Here is a 13682-nt window from a genome sequence, read left to right on the forward strand (position 1 = left end):
AATACAAGCTGGGACTTCCGGGAAGATGGCGACCGAGAAAAGCGGGGCTTAAGAGCCCCGCTAACAACAAACCTCCATTACCACAAAATCAGCGCCTTTCATAGCCAGAAAACACCATCACCAGTGAAACAAAAAAATCACCAGGCTCCAGAGAGAAAGCGGACTGAGAACAGAGCCACAGAGGAGATAACCGGCCTATCGCCCGAGGACACGGCAGACGCGGCGGTAGCAGCGCCATACTGCCGGCGAATTCACGGGACGGCTACAGCAAGCCGAGGTGAGCCACTGCGGAACAGCCAGGCAGGATTTCTCCGCGCAGAGAGCATCTAAAGTTCCCAGTGGCCGAGCTCAGCACACGCTGCAGGGATTCAGAGTGGAAACCAAAACCAAGAAGAAAAACACCAGCCCCACAGCCGAGGGCGTAGCAGCGGCGCCATATTGCCACCAGCGGCAGCAGCACCGAATCCAGCGAGGCCAGTACAGCTACATCTGCGTACTCAAGAACAGTGAGTCAAATTGCGGGCCACAGAGGAGAAATCCCAGTACTGTACTCCCTGGGACTTGACCCAGTGGGGGAGGGGCAGTGGCAGAGATATCACACCATAGGAGAACGTGCAACCTGGCACCCCCCACAGTCTAAAGCAGCCTCTATCGACTCTCTGAGTCGGAGACTCTGTGATACAACCCAGTAAAGAAGTAGTGGGCTCTGAGATACTACTGACTCAAGATCCAGAGCACCTTAAGTGAAGTCATAGTGACCCAAGGGAAGAACCCAGAGAAGGCACAAACATCCGAAATCATGGGAAAGAGGAATAATACTGGAGCAATAAATGCCCACAACCCCACAACATCAGAACCCGATAAAACAGAAAATCAGAGATTTCTAGAAGATCAAATCAGGAAAATAACTGTAGAAATAATAGAGGTGCTTCGAAAAGAACTCAGAGAGAGCCAAAAAGAGATAAAGGATGCAATTAATGAAGTAAAGGCCTCAATTCAAAGCACAAACAACCGATTAGACCACATGGAGAACAGAATCTCGCTCTTAGAAGATGAGCAATCCAAAAATGAACGCATAGTTTCTAATCTAGAAAAAAATATCCGACAGCAGGAATCTGATATTGAAGAAATGTGGGCCCATTTTAAGAGAGCTAACCTAAGAATAATTGGAATAGAGGAGGAAAAAGAAAGTGAAACCAAAGGGATCAACAATCTTTTCAAGGAAGTAATAGCAGAAAATTTTCCAGACATAGAGCAAGAGGTCGATACACAGGTCCAGGAAACTTATAGAACTCCCTTTAGACAGGATCGGAGAAGAGGATCCCCACGCCACATAATTGTCAAAATGACCAATGTGGAAGCCAAGCAGAGAATCTTAAAGGCAACAAAAGCAAAGGGCCAAGTGACATTCAGAGGCAAACCAATTAGAATCACTCCAGACTTCCCAAACCAAGTTATGAGAGCCAGAAGGGCTTGGAGTAACATATTCCAAACTCTAAAAGAAAACAACTTCCAGCCAAAAATTTCCTACCCAGCAAAACTTTCTATCAAATTAGAAGGAGAAATAAGAAGCTTCCATGACAAACAGAAACTGAAGGAATTTATGTCTTCAAAACCAGCACTAGAGAAAATACTCAAAGAGATTAACTACAAAGAAGAAATAGGTAACACACTCCAGAACTAGAGAAAAAAGATTTTCCATCCAACAAACAACTAAGATTGGTTATCTGTGGAGATTCATTATTTATGTTAGTCTTTTACCTATCTGTAAAGGGTATTGTTTGCCTTTATTGTTGTTAATTTCTAGGATTCCTAGTTGGAATATTAATACACCTTCAGATATAGCATTTGGAAATATTTTATCCCATTCTATTAGTAACTGTTAACTCTGTTTACATTGTCTTTGGATATACAATTTTTTTTTAGGGAGTTTGTATACTCCTCTGTTGCCTGTGCCTTTGAAATCATAACCAAGAAATCACTGCCAATTTCAATGTTGTGAGGTTTAATGACCCAGATTTTCTCCTAAAAGTTTATAGTATTAAGATTTATATTTAGGTCTATTATCTATTTTGAGTTAATATTTGTATATGGGATTAGGTAAGGGTCCAATTTTATTCTTTTCCATGTAATTATTATTTTTTAACAATATTTAGTTAAAAGATTAATATTTCCACCACCAAATGTTCGTGGAAACCTTGTCAAAAATAACTTGACAATATAGGGAAGAATTTAGCTCTAGGCTTTTATTTAACTCCAATGGTTTATATATCTGCCTTTAGAATAGTACTACACTGTTTCAATTATTGTAGCTTTATATGGTTTGAAATCAGGAAATATATATCTTCTAGCTTTGTTCTTTTTCAAGATAGTTTTGGGTACCTAGAGTCCATATTCCATATTAGGATAGATTTTTTTCTGAAAAATAAATATATAAATATATGATAGTTTCACCTAAAAATAGAAAAAAAATATTCTCTGGTAAGAAAGAAAGCAAAAAGAAATATTGAAATGTTATCTTTAAGTCATCAAAAGCTTGGTATCAGACAAATGAAACTGTTATGTGAGATTATCATTTTTAATTTTAGATAAATTGCCATAATACTAGATGTCAACTACTAAGCCAAGCATGGGAGGGAGGGATAGGGAGAGAATGGGGTGGGGATTGGGTGGGGGATGACTGGGAAAAGTGTGCATGTATGTCTACAAAAGTATGTATCCTACTATGATGTATGAATACAGTGCACCAATAAAAATAAATAAATAAATAAAAATTAAAAAAAAAAAAAAAAAAGAATACAAGCTGGTCATGTGTGGGCAGGACATTCTATGGTTCTCATTTTTGCTTATCAATTCATTCTATAAATACATACTTTATGGATAGCTGGAAAGTAGGAAGAGGAGTTCAAGTCAGGTAGGTGGATAGGTGTGTGGGGAGTAGGGCAAGGGGATACTGGAAGGTTGAGACTAGAGAAAAGAAAGACAAATGTAGCCATTTTGAGCTGAGATGCAGGGTGGGGGCTGATTTTATATGTGTTCTTGGCTGCAGTACCTGTACCAAATGGTCTCTGGAACAACACTCACATGCAATCTCCAACTCAGTGGTGGCCCTCGGGCTCTGAGGACCTTCAAAACTTTTAACAGCACTTTATACCTACACACACACACACACACACACACACACACACACACACACCATAAATATAGAGACAGATTTAAACAAACACACCAGAATATACATCGTCACATGCCTTATAAATTGGAAAGCTATACCTTGATTGTAATGGTGTTTTTAGGATTCAGTATACAACTGTAATTCTCTTTCAAGAGAGCCAGCACCGATTTGGATGTATACAGTGAGCAATTTGTTGGAAAGAGAAAAGAAAAGAAAAAATAAAAAACTCATTTTATAGTCACAATCTAATGTGTCTATTCAGACTTTAAGGACTACACAAAGTGATGTAACTATATAAAAGGAGGTGCTATGAAATGTTCATTGACATAACATTTTCTTAATTTTCTTTCTTCTAGCAGTGAGTATGACTAATAACAAATTGCAATAAAAGCCTGATTTACATAGCCACTAATACCAAAGGGAATGTGACCCAGAGCAGGGAGGGATCGAGCTCAGGAATGCATTGCTATGACACATAGATTCCAGGACTTCCCAGGCTTCACCTGCACTTGAGGTATGGACAGAGTAGGTTTGGGTGCTGCAGAGGCTAGATTTTGGACAGCTCCAGCTAGGTTAAACAAGCTGTTCCTGAGAGAATCTGACATATACAGGCTTGGGAATCCCGGAGAGCTGATTGGGCTGAGGGAAGTTCCTCTCCCTTCCTTGCCAAGTGTGTGTAATACCAGCACCATCCAGTAAAGATCAAGCCAAGGATTATAATCAGCATGAGTGCTCAGGAACAATAGAAGCTTTATAAAGATATATTTTCTTCTACAAATTAATTATAACCTGTCTCTCTCATAAGAGAATTACATAGTGAGTTTTTAATCTTTTTAAATTTTTTATTGGAAGGTGCCACAAAAGTGTCATATATAATCATTTTGTAGTTTTTTGTTTCATACTTTATGAGACCCAAATACTAGAAAGGAGAGATAGTTCTTGACCATGTATGTGGTCCTTCATTAAACTAACAACAATAACAACAACAACAACAACAACAGCAACAACAACAAAACTGCCTCTGGAAAAAGAGATCTGGCAGTCTGTTTTATATTGATTCCAAATATCCTCAGTCTAGAGAAACTTTTGTTAAGCTCAGGAAGTCCTAGGCTGGTAACATAGGCACTTTCTTTTAACATTGTAGCAGGTGAGGAGAGGCCACCTTGATTCTTCTTTTTATTTCCTGTTGTAGTTGTAATGCAAAGTTCAACCTATAATATTGGGGTTCTCACCTGTTTTCCCTACACCAACCTCATACTTTATTTTTTGCAGTACTAGGCTTGGAACCCCGGGTCATTATACCTTCGAGCTCTACCTCCAGCCCTATTTTTTATTCTTTATTTTGAAACAGAGTCTCACTGAGTTGCAAGGGCCTCAGTTGAGGCTGTTTGAGAACTAGAATCCCGTTTCTCCAGCCTCAGCCTCCCAAGTGCCAGGATGCTCAGCATGCTCCGCCACACCGGCCTTCAACCTCACACTTTCAAAAGACACAATTCACCGGGGTTGGTAGCAGGTGGCTTAAGGTGGCAGTAACTTCAGGGTGTGGAGTGGCAGAAGGAAAGAATCTGGCTGGCAGGTGGAAGTTATGTCTTGGTTTTCCCCTTGCTTATCATAAGCTTTCCTAATCTAATAGAAATTTACAACTATCTTAGCAGTCTTTATTTCATTATTTACCTAGAAATATGTATGTCATATAACTGACATTTCTCTAAATCCCTTAATATCAAGAAATTGTTTTTGGTACTGCAAAATATTTCTGTCCTTGGGGACAGTTATCCCCTTTAAGTTCCTTTTTTTCTTTTCTTTTTTTTTTTTGTGGCACTGGGGATTGAACCCAGAGGCATTCTACCTCTCTGAGCTACACCCTCAGCACTATTTTATTTTTTAGTTTGAAAACAGGATCCCACTAAGTTGCGGAGGCTGGTCTCCAACCTGCAGTCCTTCTGTCTCAGCATCCCAAGTACTGGGATAACAAGCTGGCCCCGCACGGTCAGCTTTCAAGCACCTTTTTACGTTTGTTTTGTTCTGAAAGCGTTAGAGATGCAGGCCAGAGTGGCCGGGACAAAGGTGGGGTCCCGGGTTACAAATGGAACGTTGGAGGCAGAAGACTTGTCTTTATGTTGAAAAAGAGCAAAATCCCTAGTTATGGTTGATTTTTATGTAAATAGGGCTGTTGGGGCCCTGGGCAGATTTAGTTCAGGGTGAACGTCCGGATCTGTGAGCTAGTGTAGCTTCAGCATCTCGCCATGTGTGTATGTGGGGGAAGGCTGGTACCCGTCCCTCTCTGTCCCTTCAGCAATACCCTTCGCCTACGTCTTTGCGTACCTATATTAATAGAAGGCACTGGCGCTCAGACCCCAAAAAGAGGCTGTCAGCGACTTGGCAGGTGGGCAAGTAGCAGCGCTATGGGTGGGGGAGTGGGTGGAGCATAGTCGAGTGGCGTTCGGAGTAGCCAATAGCAGGGGCGGTAGGGGCGGGGGCGGGGAATCTATTTAGCCAATGGAAGGCGAGAAACTGCTGGAGCGACCTGGTGACGTGAGGAGCGTTCCATTTGGCCAGCGGTGGGCGGTTGCTACAGCTGGTTTAGGGCCCCAGCACTGGGGCCCCTTGTCAGGAGGAGGTAGCATCCCCGGCGGGGAAAAGTCGCTGTCACCTTTGGCAGGCGACGTGGTCTCCTGGGACAGTCCACTTTCTGCCCTCTGTAGCGGGCCGAGTTCGGTCTCCCTGGTTCAGGTAACAAGGGGTGGGAGTAGGGGTGGGGGTGGGGGTCTCCCGGGCTCGACTGCATGGTGGGCTGCCTTCCTTTCAGCTGTGCTGGAACGCGGGGACGCTCGCACCTCCGGTCTCAACACGACAGCCGTCAAGCCCCTGGCCTGGGGTGACTACACGTGGCGGGGCGTGTGTGAGTGTGTAGGGGAGTGTGGATGCGTGTGCGTGCGGATGTGGCGCGCGTCCCAACCTGCCTGGGGCGGTGGTCCGCTGCGTGGCACAGGCAGGGCGGGCCTCCTGAGGCCGCGCCTGCTGCCTGGACCCGGACACGGGCCTCAGGCACCGGGCTGGCCGGGCTGTCGCTGCTTCCTGACCGATTTTGATCTTTGTTCTCCCAGGCTGGATTCTCCTTCCTGATCTCTGTTCTCCTGCTGGGCCGGTTTATCCGGAGGAGATTGTTTTCCAGGTTAGTTTTACACAAAGGAAGTGTTCTGTGCACCTCTGGTGCCCCCTCCCCTTCCTCAAGCTGTCTACCTTCTCATTTGCCCAGCTGGAAGCTTAGTCCCTTTTTGAACCTTTGCCCTCCCCAGCCCGGGAATGATCTCCAGTTGGTTGTTTCTTGCTTGTCAGTCGGGTTGCAGGCTTCCGCCTCATTCTTGCCAGTGTGGGGCATGTAGTATCAGTAAATAGAGGCCATAGCTCCACACCTGAGAGGAAGCAAAGAATCACAGTGGCTCAGAAGGGTTAGGCCTGGAAATTCAGGATACTGAGTGGAGATGGTACTTAAGAGATGTCCCAGAAAGCAACCTTATGCCTTGTCTTACCTACTCCCCTCACCCCCATCATCAGTTGCCAACCATTCCAGAATCTCTTCTGCTTAAGTCAGCCCTTCACCTACAGGTCTGTGATGTGGTTTAAGATTCCCACAAATGTTAGGCTAGAGCAGCAAGATTATTTCATTTCTTGGACTCAGGAAGTTACAGAGGGTTTGATTAGGGGAAATCTGTTTTGCATAAATACAGTGTGTGTATATGTACATTATCCAGAATCTCTCAGCTCTGTCTGAGGGTGACTTATCCCTGGTGTGATTCATATTCAAGTGGCTAATTGAAGAAAGTGAAGAATTGGAGGGGGAAAGGAACAGCTCCTTAAGGACAGAAACTTGACTGTTATTTTTAAAGCCCTTTGAATGAAGATTAAAGGACATTGTACTACATAGCAGATAGTACTCTGGGCTGGAAATCAGCAGGCATGTTTTCTTGTCTCAACTTTGCTTCCCTGTGACCCTGGATAAATTGTACCCTCTTTCTGGTCCTTGGTTTACTCATTTACAAATAAGATTATTGGGATGGTCACTTATAAAATCCCTTCTAGTTCTAAGTGTCCACAATTATCAAATCATCAACATGAGTTTGGAAGCATACAGTTGATTTAAGAAATGCCAATTTCCTTCTTTTTGGAGAACCCTTACTCGTTTCTCCTTTTAGAGGATAAACACATACTGGAAATATACTTTCCCTGCTTCTCCAGCCCCACTCCTTCATGCAGTATTGATTTTTCTGCCTCTGGGAAAGGAAGTTTAAACTGCATTTTCTTATTCTTGCTTCATTCTTTTTCCTTTTTGTGTTTTTTCTTAGGGCCAGAAGTTGGACTTTTGATGATGTTTGACCCAGCAGCAGTAATAGCAGGCCATGTGATTTCACAGCTGGGCTCAGCCTCTGTATCTTCTCTTGTGTAACTGCAGAGCCTATTTTGGACCAGGAATTCCAATCATGTCTGTGATGGTGGTGAGAAAGAAGGTGACACGGAAATGGGAGAAACTCCCAGGCAGGAACACCTTCTGTTGTGATGGCCGTGTCATGATGGCCCGTCAAAAGGGGATCTTCTATTTGACACTCTTCCTCATCCTGGGGACATGTACACTCTTCTTCGCCTTTGAGTGAGTTGCCATTGAGTAGAGTTGCCTTATTATGGTTACTTTGGGTCAAGGGGAAGAACTTTCTTTCTGAGGAGTTTCTGGCTAGTCCTTAATGGCTTTTACTGTCCTCTTGAACAACGTCTATAGTAATGCCAACTGAATTAATTGCTTTGTGGTATGTACTTCTGACAAGGACTAAGATTTTTTAGTGTGTGTGTGACACTGGGGATTGAACCCAGGGCATTCTACCTCTAAGCTGCACCTTCAACCCTATCTTATTTTTAATTTTGAAATAGGGTATCACTAAGTTGTGGGGGACTTCACTAAGTAGCCGAGGCTGGCTGAGAACCTGTGATCCTGCTGTCTCAGCTTTCCAAGTACTGGGATTACAGGTGTGTGCTACCATGCCAGCTCGGTACCAGTTTTATAGCTGATTTTGGGCTTCCCCTGACAAACTTGAGCATAAGGGAAATACTGTCCTCCCCTTTCAGTGACAGAAACTTTATGACAGACTGCCTCCACTCTACCCCTCTCAAGTCTAGGGGTATTCCTTCTTATTATAACATCATCTAACAATACTCAAGTGTGTTAGTATGGATCCCATTTCCTTAAGCTCTGGCTCTTAGATGGCTGTTAAATTGAAAATACAAGGTTGGGCGTGGTGGCGCATGCTTGTAATCCTAGCATTTGGGAGGCTGAGACAGGAGGATCAGGGGTTTGTGGCCAGCCTCAGCTCCTTAGTGAGGCCCTTTGCAACTCAGTGAGACCCTGTTTCAAAATAAAGAATTAAAAAATAAGGCTGGGGGGGGTATAGCTCAGAGGTCGAATGCCCTGGGCTCCATCCCCAGTACTGCAAATTAAAAAATAATTTAAAAAATGGAGTTGTAAGCCAGGTGTGGTGGTGCATGCCTCTAATCCCAGTACTTGGGAAGCTAAGACAGAAGGACCATAGATTTGTGGCCAGCCTCAGATACTTAGTGAGGCCCTCCACAACTGTTTCAAACTAAAAAAAAAAATAGGGCTGGGGGTGTAGCTCAGAGGTAGAATGCACCTGGCACCAAAAATAAAATAAAAAAAAAGTGAATTTTGCCAGGCATGATGGCACATGCTTGTAATCCCAGTACTTGGGAGGCTGAAACAGGAGGAGTGCAGGTTTGATAACAGCCTCAGCACCTTAGTGAGCAAGACGTTCAAGCTCGGCAACCTAACAAGATCTATTTCAAAACAAAAATAAGAAATCAGTCTGGGGGTGTGTCTCAGATGTAGTGGATTCCATTCCCAGCACCACACATACACACACAAAAGTGAGTTGATCTTTTTTTCCTTCAAAATCACTCAGTGTGAACCAACCTTTATTCTGTATATAACTGATGTCAGCTTTGGAGTTATTTTTTTCTGTGATGTAATAGCTAGTACTAGAGCCACTGTTTGAAGTCTGTGTAGGTTACTGCTCTAGGGAGGTGGCCAATTGAATTCTAGGGCACTGTGGCAAGGCTATTAGATATGTTGAGAATGCTCTACACGCAAAGGATGGGAGCAGTTCTAATTCTTTAGTGAATACTGTAAGGAGGGCCTTGAGGAACAAATTAATGTTCATGTAGACTGAGAGCCACACCTGATATGAGCCTGTCAAGGTTCATTTGCATGTGTGGCCTGGAAATGGAATTTCTATGCTGAGATGTGGCCAGTGGAGATAGGAAGGGGCTCCATAACTAGGCTTCATGGGTAATTAAAATGACACCTGGTCCCTTTGGGCTCATTTTTGTCCATGTGTAAGAGCTGCAGACTTTCCCAGTGTATCCAGAGTGATTTTTGGGTTGCTTTGCTAGACTCTGCTGGTTGCAGCTGGTTTGAGTAATATCAGGGGGAAGTGGTGGTGGTGGTGGTGGTGGGGCCAGTTTATAATAGCAGTCAGAAGAGCTCTTTGTTAAAGATCCTTTGGCTGTTGCTGCTGACTTTGTGAAGTATTTGGTGAAATCAGGCAGGTTGCTGAAGGTTTCTTAGCTATTCTCTAGTCTTGAGTTTCATGGCTGAGTGTCTGCACTCGCGTGTATTCACCATGTGTTTGTGTGTGATACAAGTGTGCATGTACAGTTAGGCAGGCATATGAGTAACACAAAACAATTTGTTTTCCTTCTTCTCACCCTCTTCTCCAAATTTTCTTTGCTTTATTTTTGCCTTGCTTCTTATTGGAAGGTCAAAGCTGAACTCTACTGTCATTCTCTCTCTCTTTCCCCCTTTTTGTTTCTCCCACTTTTTTTTTTGTAGTACTTGGGGTGGAACCCAGGGGATTTTCTACCTCTGGTCTATACTCCCAGACCTATTTTATACTTTATTTGGAAACATGGTCTCATTAAGTTGCTGAGAGCCTCACTTAGTAGCTGAGGCTGGCTTCCAACCTGTGCAATCCTCCTGTATCAGCCTCCCAAGTGCTGGGATTACAACATGTGCCACCACACCTGGCTTTCTCTCCCACATCTCTGATTCAATTTTTATGACTGGAATCATTCATGATAGAGATGAGACTTGTTTCCAGGCCTTGAGTGAGTTGGTGGCTCTGGGTTCAGGAAACTTCCAGTTTGACTGGCAAGGGAGAACTTGTAACTCGGAACATTTTCTGTTCGGCCCTTTTTGTATCTGGGAGCCAGCAAGAAACTCTGACTTGAATCTGTTCCACTAATGCCCTGGTAGACAAACTGCTCATGGGACGAAGCTTATCATTAGCCAGGTTACTCTTTGACAGAGACAGGTTGAATTTTCTTCCAAGATGACTTACCACCATGAATTATTTCTTGTGTTTTTCCTGTAGATACAGAGGGTGAGGCTGTTTGTAAAACTTTTCTGAGTTCCAGCTGTTTACTTCAAAAAAGTAAATATTTTGAAGGTAGAGCTGGGAGAGGGAGGAGAGGAGGAAGTAAATGTGTTGGCTAAGGAGTGGAATGGGGAAGTATAAATCTAGCAAAGAGGAGAGATCCTGGTGATGAGTTGTCTTTTACTGAGAATGGTGGAATTTGTGTTTGTGAATGTGTGTGTCTGTCTGTATAGACACACGTACATTCTAGGTAGTCATAGCCTTGTGCTTAACCAATGATGGGCTATACAAGGCAAACCAGCATGCCTTTGAGGAATTAAATTTCTCTTTTTGGTCAAAGTTTTCTTTTGGAGTCTATAAATTGCTACGAACCACATAGTGGAGGGTAGGTTTTGGGGGGATAGGTAGCATCTGAACTTCATTGTTAGCATTAGAACTCAGTGAGACCTCGGGAAATCAACTGAGCTAGCCTTTTGCCTTTGGGCAAGGGTGCTTGAATAGCTTAATGGCGGTCTATTTTCATTCTTAAATTGTCCAGAAGCATAGACTTCATCCTATGGCTACTGCATTTTTGCCTTGTGGGAAAATATTCCAAATCTTGAGACATATCTGGATCTGAATTTTAGTAACAGGGTCCTTTTTGTAGCAGGTGCTTAGGAACAAGTGTGAGCTGATTTATGGCTGTTTGTAGCACAGCTCTGTGTCAGCCAGATGGCTTGAGAAATCTGTTGGGTTTATAGATGACCCTTAATGAAATATATGCAAGTGTTAGTAATGTCAGTGGATGCCTTGTATTTTTATTTTATTTTTTATTTTTTTCTGTGGGTTTGGGGGTGGAACCCAGAGGCATTCTACCTCCTTGATACACCCCCTGCCATATTTTTTTTATTCTTTATTTTTGAAACAGGGTCTCACTGAGTTGCGGAGGGCCTCACTAAGTAGCTGAGGCTGTCCGTGACCCGCGATCCTCCGTTCTCAGCCTCCCAAATGCTGGGATTACAAGCATGCGCCACCACGCCCGGCTTTGCCTTGCATTTTTAGATTATTGTCTTTATGAATATTGACTTTTCAAAGGAGAAAGATCTGTGATTTTCAGTGGGTCAGACTGTAGGTTGAATGCATAAAACAAAACAAAACAAAAGGTTGTTCACTCAGGAGCCAGTGAGCTCAGTATTGTTAGAAGTATTTCTGAAGAGGCTGGGTGGCCTTCCTCAGGGAAGTTTGGCTTCATAATCACTATATCTCTTGCAATTCTGAGGACCTGAAATTCTGTATAATTCTGTATTTCTCTGGAAGATTCAAAGACACACAAAAGCAGAGTATAGATTACCAGTAGGTAGTTGTATTTAAATGTAATTGTTTTCATAGTAAATGTGCTTAAATGTAAAAGCAGAGTGAAAATTGTATAATACTTAAAGAGAAAGGACTTCCCAATTGATTCTCAGCATGAACTACTTAGGAAATGCGAGTGTGTAAGCCAATTTCAGCCTTAAGCCCAGGAACCATTTTCAGTCTTTTCTGCTTAAACCCTGTCCAGCTTGCATGGTAAACACACAGCCACTACTTTGCCCTAGAGTGTCAGGACATATGGCAGAATGGCACCAACAACCTGTAAGCTGTCCACCTACTAAAGGACTATGGTAGTATTTGGTTATACTCAACTGCCTGCTAAAGTATGTTCCTTAGGAAAGGACCAAGCACAGTGTCTTCTGGAATTGGCTTCCTATTTTTTCTTTTTTAACTTTGTCACCAGACCTCTAGGATGTTCAAGGTCCCTATTCTATTTTGGGGATGCTGAGGATTGAACCCAGGGACATTCTACCTCTGAGCAATAACCCCAGCCCTTTTTATTTATTTATTTTTTGGTGGTACTTGGGATTGAACCCAGGGTCATTCTTCCTCCAAACTATAACCCCAGTCATAATTTCTTCTTTATTTTTTATTTTTATTTATTTATGTATTTACTTATTTATTTTTTGGTGGTACTGGGGGTGGAACCCAGAGGCTTTCTACCTCCGAGCTATACTCTCAGATCTATTTTATATTTTATTTGGAAACAGGGTCTCACTAAGTTGCTGAGAGCCTCACTCAGTAGCTGAGGCTGGCTTGGAACCTGCGCGATCCTCCTGTCTCAGCCTCCCAAGCGCGGGGATTACAAGTGTGCGCCACCACAGAAGAATGTGCAACATTCTTCTTTATTTTGAAACAGGATCTCACTAAGTTGTGGAGGGCCTCACTAAGTAGCTGATGTTGGCAGCAAACCTGCGATCCTCCTGTCTCAGCCTTTCAAGTACTGAAATTAGAGGTGTGTGTCACCATAACTGGCTGTTTCAGACTTTTTTTTTCAGTACTATGGATTGAACCCAGAGGCATTCTACCTTTGAGCGACACCCTTAGCCCTATTTTTTATTCTTTATTTTTGAAACAGGGTCTCACTAAGTTGTGGAGTTTCTCTCAAAGTAGCTGAGGCTGGCCATGAACCTCCAATCTTCCTGTTTCAGCCTCCCAAGTACTGGGATTTCAAGCATGCGTCACCATGCCCGGCTATTTCAGACTTCTGTGGCAAGAATGACTGTGTGATGCCTTGATTTTTTGGGTACTGAGGGTTTGAACCCAGGGGCATTCTACCTCTGAGCTGTACCCCAAATCCCTTTTTTGATTTTTAATTTTGGAATAGGGTCTTGCTAAATTGCTAAAAGCTTGCTAAGTTGTTGAGACTGGCCTCAAACCTGTGATTTTTTTGTCTTAGCTCCCAAATACTGGGATTGCAGGCATATACTGCCAGGCATGGCTGATTGTGCGACTGTTGACCCCTGAAATAGAAGCAGCTTGCTGCTATGATAAGTATTTATGCCCTCACTGTACTGTATATGGAGGAAATCCTATCAAGGTGCCCTCAGATCAGTTTCTGTTAGATTGGTGCTCCTAGGTGCTTTTGATACTTATTGGTAGAGGGGGTTTTGAATTGGATAAACTGATAAAAGCTTTTTGTAACAACTGTTTAGTAATTGCCCCACTTCACCTAGCTCATCCAAATTCTGTCTGTTTCAGATTTTTTTTTTTTGTGT

At 43.0% G+C, this 13682-nt stretch overlaps 1 protein-coding gene across 1 annotated transcript in view; it reads left to right on the forward strand.

Annotated features, from left to right (window-relative positions):
- Positions 1 to 7656: 7656 nt before the first annotated feature.
- The window catches only part of ZDHHC9 (zDHHC palmitoyltransferase 9), a gene marked incomplete at both ends in the record, with an annotated part of 45540 nt that continues 39514 nt past the window's right edge, over positions 7657 to 13682 (forward strand). The window contains 1 exon segment of the mRNA XM_080719397.1: positions 7657 to 7823. Within this exon segment, the coding sequence (XP_080575523.1) occupies positions 7657 to 7823 (167 nt within the window).

This window comes from Muscardinus avellanarius (assembly GCF_963383645.1).
Source record: "Muscardinus avellanarius genome assembly, chromosome: X".
Classification (NCBI taxonomy): Eukaryota; Metazoa; Chordata; class Mammalia; order Rodentia; family Gliridae; genus Muscardinus; species Muscardinus avellanarius.